Here is a 15259-nt window from a genome sequence, read left to right as displayed (position 1 = left end):
CCTCTACGGTGCCGGCGCCACCCAGGGCTCCGGGGGCCTCTGCACCTTCGGCAGACCCTCCTACGCTTCTCCCGCCTGCAGCCCTTGCGTCTTGCCCCGCTACAGCAGGAAGCTGTGGGACAACTGTGGGCCCTGCTAGACGCAGCCCCAGAGCCCCCTTGGCTCCTGGGCCACCTCGGCCTCACGCCTCCACTCCTTTCCTGCCTCTCTCCTCCTCGCCCCGTCCCTTGCCCAGATGCGCGACTCTACCATCGTCCCTCAGGGCACTCGTTACTCTCTGCAATGGCTGCCGCCTGGGATAGGAAGCCTGAAGGAACAGCTCTCTTGAAGCCTCCAGGGACAACCTGCCTGCCTCTACCTTCAGTGTCTTTCTCCAGTGGTTCCTTTCCTGCACTGCAATAAAACAAGCTTGCATCCAACACCTGCCTCTCCTCCTTTTCTTTCAGAGCCCGGTGTGGGCTGCAGGGCTCCCCTTGCCGTGCACGTGAGCCCCGCCAGCCAGACCAGGGCAGTCTCTCAGCCACAACAGTACCAGGCTGAGTTCATTTTGAGACACCCCACAACCCCTGCAGCTCTGGCCACACACGGTCCCGCAGTTGAGCTCCAAGAGTGCCCCCTGAATGCAGGCTGCTCCCCTGTCTGCGGGACACGCGGCATTTGCAGACCTCCAGTGTCAGCGCGCATGAGCCTGGCTGCCCCAGGGGCTGGCAGCCCCCCGGGAAAATGCTTGCATGGGATCCAGCCACTTTGTTCCTCCGTGGCTCTGCTCCAGGCCCTGGAGAGAAAGCAAACGGGAGGCTTCTCCTGCCTCTTCTCCCTCTCCCCTTCCTGCTCCCGTCCCTTTTCCTCTAGTTTTCTTCCTCTTCTCCTTCCCCTCCTCACACCCAGCATAGACCAACTCACTGGCTGCTCCTCCCTTCTCGGCTACAGACGTTCAGTCCCAGGAATCACAGCCTGATTCGTGTGGCAGGAGCTTCGCAGGGCATGTTGCCACACTGCTGCCTCCAGCAGCCGCACCCAGGGCTGGCTGCCCAGCGCCGTGTCCAGTGAGCTTTCGCGTGTCTCTGTGGACGGGAAGTCCACAACCTCCTGGGGAAACCTGTGCAACTGCTCGGTCTCACTCACACGGAAAAAGTGGCCTGGCACGTTGAGGCAGAGCCTCCTGCCTTTCACCTGGTGCCCATTGCCTCTTGTCCTGGAACTGGACACCTCAGAAAAGAGCCTGGCTCCATCTTCTCGATGCCTTCCCTTCAGGCACGTGTGCAGCTTGGTGAGAAACACTCTGAGCCTCCTCTTCACCGGGAGCCAAGGTCCCAGCTCTCTCCAGAGGAGACGTGAGAGTAGAACAGGATCTTTCCCTTGGAAGGGACCTAGAAAGATCATCTAGTCCAACAGCCTGACTTCTCGAGGGATGACCAAACTGTAAAGCAAATCATCAACAGCATTTTCTAAAAGCCTCTTAAACATCGAGAGGCCTGGGGCATTGACCACCTCTCTGCAAAGCCAGTTGCAGCTTTTGAGCACCCGCTCAGCCAAGAAATGTTTCCTCATGTCCAGTCTAAACCTTCCCTACTGCAGCTTTGAACAGTTCCCCTGTGTCCTCATGCTGGATCCCAGCGAGAAGAGAGCAGCATCTCCCTATCCAATTCTCCTCCTCACGAAGCTGTAGAGGGCAGTGAGGTCAGCCCTCAGCCTCCGTTTCTCCCGCTCTCCAGCAATCGATGGCCATTGCCCAAGTGTGGGCTTCACCACGGGGTCTTTGTCCAGCCTCCTCTGCGTGGGCACCCGGGGATGCTGCCGTGCTTCTGCGGAGCACCAGAGCTGGAGGAGCTGCTGCTGTTCCCAGGCGGGAAAGGCCAGGCAAAGGAGTCCTGCCAGCACGTTTCCCGCTCCCTTCCCTCTGCCCTTTCCCCAACTCGTGCAAGTCCTACCAAAAGGCTCTCTCTCCCCTGCCCGCTGCCTGCAACCTCCCTCTCCCAGCTCCGCCCACCCTCACCTCTCTGGGCATCTCAGCACCAGCATTGGCCCTCCATCTGCTGAAGGGCACTTGCCCCCAGGCTCTTTGCTACGTGGGACAAGGACGGAGGGAAACATGACTGGGATGCAGGAAAACTTTATTTTGCCCAGAGGATCAGCAGAGATCGTCAGAGAGATGGTGGACGAGACCCAGAGAGGCTGGCTGCCATGGGTGGCGGGAGGCAGGGGCATCTTCTCAAGAGCATGGCTTCTTGCTCCAGATGCCCCCTTCGTGCAGCATTGCAGCTCCCGAGGACGTGGTCCATCAGGCCTGCAGAGCCGTGGGGGTCCAGGTCCTAGCTGGTCTGACAGCTGGGCAGAGAGGGAGGAGAGCAGAGAGCAGGAGCAGGGAAGGGCGGAGGCTGTTGGGCACTGCCAGCTGCCCAGGCATTGTCTGGGGCTGGGGCTGCTCAGCACTCCTCAGTGCCCCGTGCCTGCCAGCGCAGCCCTGCGTGGCTGGCGTTGGCCTTGGCGTTTGGGCTGGGGGCAGCGCCGGGGACTCTGGGGCTGGGTCTAGCAGGGCCCACAGTTGTCCCACAGCCTCCTGCTGTAGCGGGGCAAGACGCAAGGGCTGCAGGCGGGAGAAGCGTAGGAGGGTCTGCCGAAGGTGCAGAGGCCCCCGGAGCCCTGGGTGGCGCCGGCACCGTAGAGGCCCCCCAGCCCCAGGGAGCCCCCAAAGGCGGGCGCTCCGGAGGAGCCCACCACGGCTTGCTGGGGGAAGGAGCTGAGGATGGGGCCGGGGAAGGTGACGACGACGGGGGTGGCTGGATGAGGGCCGTCGAGTCGGGGCACTGCCGGGCGCACAGCTCGTTGCAGCTGTCAGCGATGGGCTGGGGCACGGCCACGCTGGTTGGTGCTGGGCGCAGGTCGGAGCAAGCCATCTTTGCGTGGGATCGAACGGTGCTCTGCAAGAGGGCAGAGATTGCAAGTGAGTAGCAGAAGGGAGCGCCCGAGGCGGACGGGCCGCAGCAGGGGGCCAGGAGAACAAGCGCTCGCAGACTTACCCTGTTCCCTGAAGAGAAGGCAGCCAGAGCAGTGCTTGGGAGAGCCTGGCCGTGGCAGAGCTTTTATAGCGGCCCTGCTGTGGCTCAGTACCAGCTGGGCCAATCAGCAGAGGCAGCACTCCCTCCTGCCTACACCTATGGGGCTGGCCGCCTCCTGCCCCTCCCTGAGTCAGCATCCCCTTGCCAGACCAGCACATACCGCTTGCCAGGCTTTCGAGCCCTTTGTGCTCTGTGGGCTAAATGACAGCACGCATCCCCCTGCTCGGGGATGTAGAAGGCAGGAGATGGCCGTGCTGCTGCAGCTCCTTGCGGCCAGACTGGTGCTCTGCTGCAGGGAAACCTCTGCCCTGTGCCCACAGCCAGGCTCTGCTGTGAATCGAGCCGGTGGCCAGGGCGAGCGGGGCCAGCCCAGCCAAGGGCTGCTGGGGCTTTGGCGTCAGCCGGCGCTGCCGGCTGCCCGGCACCCCGAGGGCAGCCCCTGCCCAGCACCATCGCCCAGCAACGGGCTTCCCAGGAGACTTGCAAGGGGCCCGCGGGGCTGGGGCAGGCCTGGAGTGAGCCTGTGCCACTTCAGCACGGCTCGGGGTCTGTGCTCCTTGCAACACGCGCGTTGCGGAAGAGCACAAGGGGTCTTGCTCCCCCAGACTTGCAGAGGTCCACGGCCAAGGCCTGCAGGCAGATGGAGGCCGGCTGTGTTGGGCTGGCGAGTGATACATCGTGCTGAGCAGGCAGTGCCCGAGAGGAGTGCCTTTGATTTGGCATTTCGTAACCTCGCGCCTCTGTAGATAATAGCTCCACGGTGCACGTCATGCGGTCGCTGGCGTGCGGGAGACCCTGGTCTTCCCTGTGGCTCTGCGAAGCAGACACGGGGCCACGCCGAGAGACCAAGCCCTTGCAGAAGAGCTATGGCACGCAGGGCGCTTGCAGTCAGCCTTTGTCACGCCGTGTGCCCTCTTTCACACAGAGATAATGAAAAGACGGTGGGGCTAATTGGGCCCGTGAGGTGGCAGCTGGCAAGCGTCTGAGTGGGGTAATTGCAGGGGCTGATAGAGCGGGTTGGGGCTGGAGAGGAAACGACATCAGCAAAACAGCCCCGTGCCACACAGGGAGAAGGCAGGGGATCGGCCAGCGCAGGACACGTGCCTCCAGCGCGGCCAGCTCCTCCCCCCACTCTCTGCTGTGGCATAAAAGCGCTGCCCTCGCTGAGCATGGGCATCCGCTGCTCCTGCCTCGCTCTGCTCAGGAAAAGGGTAGGTGGGTGCCTGCAGGTCTCTGCCTCCTGTAGCTGAGGCCGCTGTGGGGTATCCCTGGCCAGGAGAGCTCTGCCAGCGGCGGGCGTGCTGGCAGCCGCCTTGGACGGCCAGGCTGGGCTGAGCCACGACGCGAGGAGGAAGGAGCCCCGTGGCCAGGCCACGCAGAGCCGGGCCCTGCACAGGCTCTCTGCGAGGGCTCGTCTGCCCTCTGTTTGCAGAGAGAGATGGCAAGGAGAGGGCTACAGAGAGCAGGGTGCTGAGGGGGGCTGGCTGGGCAAAGGGCAAACAGTGGGCAGCGCGGCAAGGGGGTGGCCCTGGTCCCTCCAGCTCCAGGACAGCCAAGGGAACAGGGCAGTGCTGAGCCGGGGAGGCTTCTCCGCATGCATGACAGCTGTCCTTGGGGCCGTGTCTTTCAGGCTCATCACTCTCGCACAAAGATGTCTTGCTCCGACCTGCGACCAGCACCAACCAGCGTGGCCGTGCCCCAGCCCATCGCTGACAGCTGCAACGAGCTGTGCGCCCGGCAGTGCCCCGACTCGACGGCCCTCATCCAGCCGCCCCCCGTCGTCGTCACCTTCCCCGGCCCCATCCTCACGTCCTTCCCCCAGCAAGCCGTGGTGGGCTCCTCCGGAGCGCCCGCCTTTGGGGGCTCCCTGGGGCTGGGGGGCCTCTACGGTGCCGGCGCCACCCAGGGCTCCGGGGGCCTCTGCACCTTCGGCAGACCCTCCTACGCTTCTCCCGCCTGCAGCCCTTGCGTCTTGCCCCGCTACAGCAGGAAGCTGTGGGACAACTGTGGGCCCTGCTAGACGCAGCCCCAGAGCCCCCTTGGCTCCTGGGCCACCTCGGCCTCACGCCTCCACTCCTTTCCTGCCTCTCTCCTCCTCGCCCCGTCCCTTGCCCAGATGCGCGACTCTACCATCGTCCCTCAGGGCACTCGTTACTCTCTGCAATGGCTGCCGCCTGGGATAGGAAGCCTGAAGGAACAGCTCTCTTGAAGCCTCCAGGGACAACCTGCCTGCCTCTACCTTCAGTGTCTTTCTCCAGTGGTTCCTTTCCTGCACTGCAATAAAACAAGCTTGCATCCAACACCTGCCTCTCCTCCTTTTCTTTCAGAGCCCGGTGTGGGCTGCAGGGCTCCCCTTGCCGTGCACGTGAGCCCCGCCAGCCAGACCAGGGCAGTCTCTCAGCCACAACAGTACCAGGCTGAGTTCATTTTGAGACACCCCACAACCCCTGCAGCTCTGGCCACACACGGTCCCGCAGTTGAGCTCCAAGAGTGCCCCCTGAATGCAGGCTGCTCCCCTGTCTGCGGGACACGCGGCATTTGCAGACCTCCAGTGTCAGCGCGCATGAGCCTGGCTGCCCCAGGGGCTGGCAGCCCCCCGGGAAAATGCTTGCATGGGATCCAGCCACTTTGTTCCTCCGTGGCTCTGCTCCAGGCCCTGGAGAGAAAGCAAACGGGAGGCTTCTCCTGCCTCTTCTCCCTCCCCTTCCTGCTCCCGTCCCTTTTCCTCTAGTTTTCTTCCTCTTCTCCTTCCCCTCCTCACACCCAGCATAGACCAACTCACTGGCTGCTCCTCCCTTCTCGGCTACAGACGTTCAGTCCCAGGAATCACAGCCTGATTCGTGTGGCAGGAGCTTCGCAGGGCATGTTGCCACACTGCTGCCTCCAGCAGCCGCACCCAGGGCTGGCTGCCCAGCGCCGTGTCCAGTGAGCTTTCGCGTGTCTCTGTGGACGGGAAGTCCACAACCTCCTGGGGAAACCTGTGCAACTGCTCGGTCTCACTCACACGGAAAAAGTGGCCTGGCACGTTGAGGCAGAGCCTCCTGCCTTTCACCTGGTGCCCATTGCCTCTTGTCCTGGAACTGGACACCTCAGAAAAGAGCCTGGCTCCATCTTCTCGATGCCTTCCCTTCAGGCACGTGTGCAGCTTGGTGAGAAACACTCTGAGCCTCCTCTTCACCGGGAGCCAAGGTCCCAGCTCTCTCCAGAGGAGACGTGAGAGTAGAACAGGATCTTTCCCTTGGAAGGGACCTAGAAAGATCATCTAGTCCAACAGCCTGACTTCTCGAGGGATGACCAAACTGTAAAGCAAATCATCAACAGCATTTTCTAAAAGCCTCTTAAACATCGAGAGGCCTGGGGCATTGACCACCTCTCTGCAAAGCCAGTTGCAGCTTTTGAGCACCCGCTCAGCCAAGAAATGTTTCCTCATGTCCAGTCTAAACCTTCCCTACTGCAGCTTTGAACAGTTCCCCTGTGTCCTCATGCTGGATCCCAGCGAGAAGAGAGCAGCATCTCCCTATCCAATTCTCCTCCTCACGAAGCTGTAGAGGGCAGTGAGGTCAGCCCTCAGCCTCCGTTTCTCCCGCTCTCCAGCAATCGATGGCCATTGCCCAAGTGTGGGCTTCACCACGGGGTCTTTGTCCAGCCTCCTCTGCGTGGGCACCCGGGGATGCTGCCGTGCTTCTGCGGAGCACCAGAGCTGGAGGAGCTGCTGCTGTTCCCAGGCGGGAAAGGCCAGGCAAAGGAGTCCTGCCAGCACGTTTCCCGCTCCCTTCCCTCTGCCCTTTCCCCAACTCGTGCAAGTCCTACCAAAAGGCTCTCTCTCCCCTGCCCGCTGCCTGCAACCTCCCTCTCCCAGCTCCGCCCACCCTCACCTCTCTGGGCATCTCAGCACCAGCATTGGCCCTCCATCTGCTGAAGGGCACTTGCCCCCAGGCTCTTTGCTACGTGGGACAAGGACGGAGGGAGACATGACTGGGATGCAGGAAAACTTTATTTTGCCCAGAGGATCAGCAGAGATCGTCAGAGAGATGGTGGACGAGACCCAGAGAGGCTGGCTGCCATGGGTGGCGGGAGGCAGGGGCATCTTCTCAAGAGCATGGCTTCTTGCTCCAGATGCCCCCTTCGTGCAGCATTGCAGCTCCCGAGGACGTGGTCCATCAGGCCTGCAGAGCCGTTGGGGTCCAGGTCCTAGCTGGTCTGACAGCTGGGCAGAGAGGGAGGAGAGCAGAGAGCAGGAGCAGGGAAGGGCGGAGGCTGTTGGGCACTGCCAGCTGCCCAGGCATTGTCTGGGGCTGGGGCTGCTCAGCACTCCTCAGTGCCCCGTGCCTGCCAGCGCAGCCCTGCGTGGCTGGCGTTGGCCTTGGCGTTTGGGCTGGGGGCAGCGCCGGGGACTCTGGGGCTGGGTCTAGCAGGGCCCACAGTTGTCCCACAGCCTCCTGCTGTAGCGGGGCAAGACGCAAGGGCTGCAGGCGGGAGAAGCGTAGGAGGGTCTGCCGAAGGTGCAGAGGCCCCCGGAGCCCTGGGTGGCGCCAGCACCGTAGAGGCCCCCCAGCCCCAGGGAGCCCCCAAAGGCGGGGGCTCCGGAGGAGCCCACCACGGCTTGCTGGGGGAAGGAGCTGAGGATGGGGCCGGGGAAGGTGACGACGACGGGGGGTGGCTGGATGAGGGCCGTCGAGTCGGGGCACTGCCGGGCGCACAGCTCGTTGCAGCTGTCAGCGATGGGCTGGGGGACGGCCACGCTGGTTGGTGCTGGGCGCAGGTCGGAGCAAGCCATCTTTGCGTGGGATCAAACGGTGCTCTGCAAGAGGGCAGAGATTGCAAGTGAGCAGCAGAGGGGAGCGCCCGAGGCGGACGGGCCGCAGCAGGGGGCCAGGAGGACAAGCGCTCGCAGACTTACCCTGTTCCCTGAGGAGAAGGCAGCCAGAGCAGTGCTTGGGAGAGCCTGGCCGTGGCAGAGCTTTTATAGCGGCCCTGCTGTGGCTCAGTACCAGCTGGGCCAATCAGCAGAGGCAGCACTCCCTCCTGCCTACACCTATGGGGCTGGCCGCCTCCTGCCCCTCCCTGAGTCAGCATCCCCTTGCCAGACCAGCACATACCGCTTGCCAGGCTTTCGAGCCCTTTGTGCTCTGTGGGCTAAATGACAGCACGCATCCCCCTGCTCGGGGATGTAGAAGGCAGGAGATGGCCGTGCTGCTGCAGCTCCTTGTGGCCTGACTGGTGCTCTGCTGCAGGGAAACCTCTGCCCTGTGCCCACAGCCAGGCTCTGCTGTGAATCGAGCCGGTGGCCAGGGCGAGCGGGGCCAGCCCAGCCAAGGGCTGCTGGGGCTTTGGCGTCAGCCGGCGCTGCCGGCTGCCCGGCACCCCGAGGGCAGCCCCTGCCCAGCACCATCGCCCAGCAACGGGCTTCCCAGGAGACTTGCAAGGGGCCCGCGGGGCTGGGGCAGGCCTGGAGTGAGCCTGTGCCACTTCAGCACGGCTCGGGGTCTGTGCTCCTTGCAACACGCACGTTGCGGAAGAGCACAAGGGGTCTTGCTCCCCCAGACTTGCAGAGGTCCACGGCCAAGGCCTGCAGGCAGATGGAGGCCGGCTGTGTTGGGCTGGCGAGTGATACATCGTGCTGAGCAGGCAGTGCCCGAGAGGAGTGCCTTTGATTTGGCGTTTCGTAACCTCGCGCCTCTGTAGATAATAGCTCCACGGTGCACGTCATGCGGTCGCTGGCGTGCGGGAGACCCTGGTCTTCCCTGTGGCTCTGCGAAGCAGACACGGGGCCACGCCGAGAGACCAAGCCCTTGCAGAAGAGCTATGGCACGCAGGGCACTTGCAGTCAGCCTTTGTCACGCCGTGTGCCCTCTTTCACACAGAGATAATGAAAAGACGGTGGGGCTAATTGGGCCCGTGAGGTGGCAGCTGGCAAGCGTCTGAGTGGGGTAATTGCAGGGGCTGATAGAGCGGGTTGGGGCTGGAGAGGAAACGACATCAGCAAAACAGCCCCGTGCCACGCAGGGAGAAGGCAGGGGCTCAGCCAGCGCAGGACACGTGCCTCCAGCGCGGCCAGCTCCTCCCCCCACTCTCTGCTGTGGCATAAAAGCGCTGCCCTCGCTGTGCATGGGCATCCGCTGCTCCTGCCTCGCTCTGCTCAGGAAAAGGGTAGGTGGGTGCCTGCAGGTCTCTGCCTGCTGTAGCTGAGGCTGCTGTGGGGTATCCCTGGCCAGGAGAGCTCTGCCAGCGGCGGGCGTGCTGGCAGCCGCCTTGGACGGCCAGGCTGGGCTGAGCCACGACGCGAGGAGGAAGGAGCCCCGTGGCCAGGCCACGCAGAGCCGGGCCCTGCACAGGCTCTCTGCGAGGGCTCGTCTGCCCTCTGTTTGCAGAGAGAGATGGCAAGGAGAGGGCTACAGAGAGCAGGGTGCTGAGGGGGGCTGGCTGGGCAAAGGGCAAACAGTGGGCAGCGCGGCAAGGGGGTGGCCCTGGTCCCTCCAGCTCCAGGACAGCCAAGGGAACAGGGCAGTGCTGAGCCGGGGAGGCTTCTCCGCATGCATGACAGCTGTCCTTGGGGCCGTGTCTTTCAGGCTCATCACTCTCGCACAAAGATGTCTTGCTCCGACCTGCGCCCAGCACCAACCAGCGTGGCCGTGCCCCAGCCCATCGCTGACAGCTGCAACGAGCTGTGCGCCCGGCAGTGCCCCGACTCGACGGCCTTCATCCAGCCGCCCCCCGTCGTCGTCACCTTCCCCGGCCCCATCCTCACGTCCTTCCCCCAGCAAGCCGTGGTGGGCTCCTCCGGAGCGCCCGCCTTTGGGGGCTCCCTGGGGCTGGGGGGCCTCTACGGTGCCGGCGCCACCCAGGGCTCCGGGGGCCTCTGCACCTTTGGCAGACCCTCCTACGCTTCTCCCGCCTGCAGCCCTTGCGTCTTGCCCCGCTACAGCAGGAGGCTGTGGGACAACTGTGGGCCCTGCTAGACCCAGCCCCAGAGCCCCCTTGGCTCCTGGGCCACCTCGGCCTCACGCCTCCACTCCTTTCCTGCCTCTCTCCTCCTCGCCTCGTCCCTTGCCCAGATGCGCGACTCTACCATCGTCCCTCAGGGCACTCGTTACTCTCTGCAATGGCTGCCGCCTGGGATAGGAAGCCTGAAGGAACAGCTCTCTTGAAGCCTCCAGGGACAACCTGCCTGCCTCTACCTTCAGTGTCTTTCTCCAGTGGTTCCTTTCCTGCACTGCAATAAAACAAGCTTGCATCCAACACCTGCCTCTCCTCCTTTTCTTTCAGAGCCCGGTGTGGGCTGCAGGGCTCCCCTTGCCGTGCATGTGAGCCCCGCCAGCCAGACCAGGGCAGTCTCTCAGCCACAACAGTACCAGGCTGAGTTCATTTTGAGACACCCCACAACCCCTGCAGCTCTGGCCACACACGGTCCCGCAGTTGAGCTCCAAGAGTGCCCCCTGAATGCAGGCTGCTCCCCTGTCTGCGGGACACGCGGCATTTGCAGACCTCCAGTGTCAGCGCGCATGAGCCTGGCTGCCCCAGGGGCTGGCAGCCCCCCGGGAAAATGCTTGCATGGGATCCAGCCACTTTGTTCCTCCGTGGCTCTGCTCCAGGCCCTGGAGAGAAAGCAAACGGGAGGCTTCTCCTGCCTCTTCTCCCTCCCCTTCCTGCTCCCGTCCCTTTTCCTCTAGTTTTCTTCCTCTTCTCCTTCCCCTCCTCACACCCAGCACAGACCAACACACTGGCTGCTCCTCCCTTCTCGGCTACAGACGTTCAGTCCCAGGAATCACAGCCTGATTCGTGTGGCAGGAGCTTCGCAGGGCATGTTGCCACACTGCTGCCTCCAGCAGCCGCACCCAGGGCCGGCTGCCCAGCGCCGTGTCCAGTGAGCTTTCGCGTGTCTCTGTGGACGGGAAGTCCACAACCTCCTGGGGAAACCTGTGCAACTGCTCGGTCTCACTCACACGGAAAAAGTGGCCTGGCACGTTGAGGCAGAGCCTCCTGCCTTTCAGCTGGTGCCCATTGCCTCTTGTCCTGGAACTGGACACCTCAGAAAAGAGCCTGGCTCCATCTTCTCGATGCCTTCCCTTCAGGCACGTGTGCAGCTTGGTGAGAAACACTCTGAGCCTCCTCTTCACCGGGAGCCAAGGTCCCAGCTCTCTCCAGAGGAGACGTGAGAGTAGAACAGGATCTTTCCCTTGGAAGGGACCTAGAAAGATCATCTAGTCCAACAGCCTGACTTCTCGAGGGATGACCAAACTGTAAAGCAAATCATCAACAGCATTTTCTAAAAGCCTCTTAAACATCGAGAGGCCTGGGGCATTGACCACCTCTCTGCAAAGCCAGTTGCAGCTTTTGAGCACCCGCTCAGCCAAGAAATGTTTCCTCATGTCCAGTCTAAACCTTCCCTACTGCAGCTTTGAACAGTTCCCCTGTGTCCTATTGCTGGATCCCAGCAAGAAGAGAGCAGCATCTCCCTATCCAATTCTCCTCCTCACGAAGCTGTAGAGGGCAGTGAGGTCAGCCCTCAGCCTCCGTTTCTCCTGCTCTCCAGCAATCGATGGCCATTGCCCAAGTGTGGGCTTCACCACGGGGTCTTTGTCCAGCCTCCTCTGCGTGGGCACCCGGGGATGCTGCCGTGCTTCTGCGGAGCACCAGAGCTGGAGGAGCTGCTGCTGCTCCCAGGCGGGAAAGGCCAGGCAAAGGAGTCCTGCCAGCACGTTTCCCGCTCCCTTCCCTCTGCCCTTTCCCCAACTCGTGCAAGTCCTACCAAAAGGCTCTCTCTCCCCTGCCCGCTGCCTGCAACCTCCCTCTCCCAGCACCGCCCACCCTCACCTCTCTGGGCATCTCAGCACCAGCATTGGCCCTCCATCTGCTGAAGGGCACTTGCCCCCAGGCTCTTTGCTACGTGGGACAAGGACGGAGGGAAACATGACTGGGATGCAGGAAAACTTTATTTTGCCCAGAGGATCAGCAGAGATCGTCAGAGAGATGGTGGACGAGACCCAGAGAGGCTGGCTGCCATGGGTGGCGGGAGGCAGGGGCATCTTCTCAAGAGCATGGCTTCTTGCTCCAGATGCCCCCTTCGTGCAGCATTGCAGCTCCCGAGGACGTGGTCCATCAGGCCTGCAGAGCCGTTGGGGTACAGGTCCTAGCTGGTCTGACAGCTGGGCAGAGAGGGAGGAGAGCAGAGAGCAGGAGCAGGGAAGGGTGGAGGCTGTTGGGCACTGCCAGCTGCCCAGGCATTGTCTGGGGCTGGGGCTGCTCAGCACTCCTCAGTGCCCCGTGCCTGCCAGCGCAGCCCTGCGTGGCTGGCGTTGGCCTTGGCGTTTGGGCTGGGGGCAGCGCCGGGGACTCTGGGGCTGGGTCTAGCAGGGCCCACAGTTGTCCCACAGCCTCCTGCTGTAGCGGGGCAAGACGCAAGGGCTGCAGGCGGGAGAAGCGTAGGAGGGTCTGCCGAAGGTGCAGAGGCCCCCGGAGCCCTGGGTGGCGCCAGCACCGTAGAGGCCCCCCAGCCCCAGGGAGCCCCCAAAGGCGGGCGCTCCGGAGGAGCCCACCACGGCTTGCTGGGGGAAGGAGCTGAGGATGGGGCCGGGGAAGGTGACGACGACGGGGGGTGGCTGGATGAGGGCCGTCGAGTCGGGGCACTGCCGGGCGCACAGCTCGTTGCAGCTGTCAGCGATGGGCTGGGGGACGGCCACGCTGGTTGGTGCTGGGCGCAGGTCGGAGCAAGACATCTTTGCGTGGGATCGAACGGTGCTCTGCAAGAGGGCAGAGATTGCAAGTGAGCAGCAGAGGGGAGCACCCGAGGCGGACGGGCCGCAGCAGGGGGCCAGGAGGACAAGCGCTCGCAGACTTACCCTGTTCCCTGAGGAGAAGGCAGCCAGAGCAGTGCTTGGGAGAGCCTGGCTGTGGCAGAGCTTTTATAGCGGCCCTGCTGTGGCTCAGTACCAGCTGGGCCAATCAGCAGAGGCAGCACTCCCTCCTGCCTACACCTATGGGGCTGGCCGCCTCCTGCCCCTCCCTGAGTCAGCATCCCCTTGCCAGACCAGCACATACCGCTTGCCAGGCTTTCGAGCCCTTTGTGCTCTGTGGGCTAAATGACAGCACGCATCCCCCTGCTCGGGGATGTAGAAGGCAGGAGATGGCCGTGCTGCTGCAGCTCCTTGCAGCCTGACTGGTGCTCTGCTGCAGGGAAACCTCTGCCCTGTGCCCACAGCCAGGCTGTGCTGTGAATCGAGCCGGTGGCCAGGGCGAGCGGGGCCAGCCCAGCCAAGGGCTGCTGGGGCTTTGGCGTCAGCCGGTGCTGCCGGCTGCCCGGCACCCCGAGGGCAGCCCCTGCCCAGCACCATCGCCCAGCAACGGGCTTCCCAGGAGACTTGCAAGGGGCTCGCGGGGCTGGGGCAGGCCTGGAGTGAGCCTGTGCCACTTCAGCACGGCTCGGGGTCTGTGCTCCTTGCAACACGCACGTTGCGGAGGAGCACAAGGGGTCTTGCTCCCCCAGACTTGCAGAGGTCCACGGCCAAGGCCTGCAGGCAGATGGAGGCCGGCTGTGTTGGGCTGGCGAGTGATACATCGTGCTGAGCAGGCAGTGCCCGAGAGGAGTGCCTTTGATTTGGCGTTTCGTAACCTCGCGCCTCTGTAGATAATAGCTCCACGGTGCACGTCATGCGGTCGCTGGCGTGCGGGAGACCCTGGTCTTCCCTGTGGCTCTGCGAAGCAGACACGGGGCCACGCCGAGAGACCAAGCCCTTGCAGAAGAGCTATGGCACGCAGGGCGCTTGCAGTCAGCCTTTGTCACGCCGTGTGCCCTCTTTCACACAGAGATAATGAAAAGACGGTGGGGCTAATTGGGCCCGTGAGGTGGCAGCTGGCAAGCGTCTGAGTGGGGTAATTGCAGGGGCTGATAGAGCGGGTTGGGGCTGGAGAGGAAACGACATCAGCAAAACAGCCCTGTGCCACGCAGGGAGAAGGCAGGGGCTCGGCCAGCACAGGACACGTGCCTCCAGCGCGGCCAGCTCCTCCCCCCACTCTCTGCTGTGGCATAAAAGCGCTGCCCTCGCTGTGCATGGGCATCCGCTGCTCCTGCCTCGCTCTGCTCAGGAAAAGGGTAGGTGGGTGCCTGCAGGTCTCTGCCTCCTGTAGCTGAGGCCGCTGTGGGGTATCCCTGGCCAGGAGAGCTCTGCCAGCGGCGGGCGTGCTGGCAGCCGCCTTGGACGGCCAGGCTGGGCTGAGCCACGACGCGAGGAGGAAGGAGCCCCCTGGCCAGGCCACGCAGAGCCGGGCCCTGCACAGGCTCTCTGCGAGGGCTCGTCTGCCCTCTGTTTGCAGAGAGAGATGGCAAGGAGAGGGCTACAGAGAGCAGGGTGCTGAGGGGGGCTGGCTGGGCAAAGGGCAAACAGTGGGCAGCGCGGCAAGGGGGTGGCCCTGGTCCCTCCAGCTCCAGGACAGCCAAGGGAACAGGGCAGTGCTGAGCCGGGGAGGCTTCTCCGCATGCATGACAGCTGTCCTTGGGGCCGTGTCTTTCAGGCTCATCACTCTCGCACAAAGATGTCTTGCTCCGACCTGCGCCCAGCACCAACCAGCGTGGCCGTGCCCCAGCCCATCGCTGACAGCTGCAACGAGCTGTGCGCCCGGCAGTGCCCCGACTCGACGGCCCTCATCCAGCCGCCCCCCGTCGTCGTCACCTTCCCCGGCCCCATCCTCACGTCCTTCCCCCAGCAAGCCGTGGTGGGCTCCTCCGGAGCGCCCGCCTTTGGGGGCTCCCTGGGGCTGGGGGGCCTCTACGGTGCCGGCGCCACCCAGGGCTCCGGGGGCCTCTGCACCTTCGGCAGACCCTCCTACGCTTCTCCCGCCTGCAGCCCTTGCGTCTTGCCCCGCTACAGCAGGAGGCTGTGGGACAACTGTGGGCCCTGCTAGACGCAGCCCCAGAGCCCCCTTGGCTCCTGGGCCACCTCGGCCTCACGCCTCCACTCCTTTCCTGCCTCTCTCCTCCTCGCCCCGTCCCTTGCCCAGATGCGCGACTCTACCATCGTCCCTCAGGGCACTCGTTACTCTCTGCAATGGCTGCCGCCTGGGATAGGAAGCCTGAAGGAACAGCTCTCTTGAAGCCTCCAGGGACAACCTGCCTGCCTCTACCTTCAGTGTCTTTCTCCAGTGGTTCCTTTCCTGCACTGCAATAAAACAAGCTTGCATCCAACACCTGCCTCTCCTCCTTTTCT

General features: G+C 63.6%; 5 protein-coding genes and 1 pseudogene across 6 annotated transcripts; 3 read left to right on the top strand and 3 right to left on the bottom strand.

Annotated features, from left to right (window-relative positions):
• Positions 1 to 2529: 2529 nt before the first annotated feature.
• Positions 2530 to 2897, bottom strand: LOC309450223 (scale keratin-like; annotated as a pseudogene). The gene has a single exon. The product of its transcript is annotated as a scale keratin-like (transcript).
• Positions 2898 to 4710: 1813 nt separating this feature from the next.
• LOC309450220 (scale keratin-like) lies at positions 4711 to 5079 on the top strand (the record flags this gene model as incomplete). The annotated part of the gene is made up of 1 exon (XM_082072953.1): positions 4711 to 5079. The coding sequence occupies one exon, from the start codon at positions 4711 to 4713 to the stop codon at positions 5077 to 5079; it is 369 nt and encodes a 122-aa protein (XP_081929079.1).
• Positions 5080 to 7467: 2388 nt separating this feature from the next.
• LOC309450212 (scale keratin-like) lies at positions 7468 to 7836 on the bottom strand (the record flags this gene model as incomplete). Its single annotated transcript, XM_082072945.1, has 1 exon — positions 7468 to 7836. One exon carries the CDS (start codon positions 7834 to 7836, stop codon positions 7468 to 7470), a length of 369 nt encoding a protein of 122 aa, XP_081929071.1.
• A 1813-nt stretch (positions 7837 to 9649) lies between these two features.
• LOC309450216 (scale keratin-like) lies at positions 9650 to 10018 on the top strand (the record flags this gene model as incomplete). The annotated part of the gene is made up of 1 exon (XM_082072949.1): positions 9650 to 10018. One exon carries the CDS (start codon positions 9650 to 9652, stop codon positions 10016 to 10018), a length of 369 nt encoding a protein of 122 aa, XP_081929075.1.
• A 2388-nt stretch (positions 10019 to 12406) lies between these two features.
• Positions 12407 to 12775, bottom strand: LOC309450215 (scale keratin-like; the record flags this gene model as incomplete). The annotated part of the gene is made up of 1 exon (XM_082072948.1): positions 12407 to 12775. The coding sequence occupies one exon, from the start codon at positions 12773 to 12775 to the stop codon at positions 12407 to 12409; it is 369 nt and encodes a 122-aa protein (XP_081929074.1).
• A 1813-nt stretch (positions 12776 to 14588) lies between these two features.
• Positions 14589 to 14957, top strand: LOC309450224 (scale keratin-like; the record flags this gene model as incomplete). Its single annotated transcript, XM_082072956.1, has 1 exon — positions 14589 to 14957. One exon carries the CDS (start codon positions 14589 to 14591, stop codon positions 14955 to 14957), a length of 369 nt encoding a protein of 122 aa, XP_081929082.1.
• Positions 14958 to 15259: the final 302 nt, after the last annotated feature.

The sequence above is a fragment of the Streptopelia decaocto genome (genome assembly GCF_964273445.1).
Source record: "Streptopelia decaocto genome assembly, chromosome: 26".
In the NCBI taxonomy this organism is placed as follows: Eukaryota; Metazoa; Chordata; class Aves; order Columbiformes; family Columbidae; genus Streptopelia; species Streptopelia decaocto.
The sequence above is the reverse complement of the archived record's forward strand: the minus strand, read 5'-3'. Positions and strand labels throughout refer to the sequence as shown.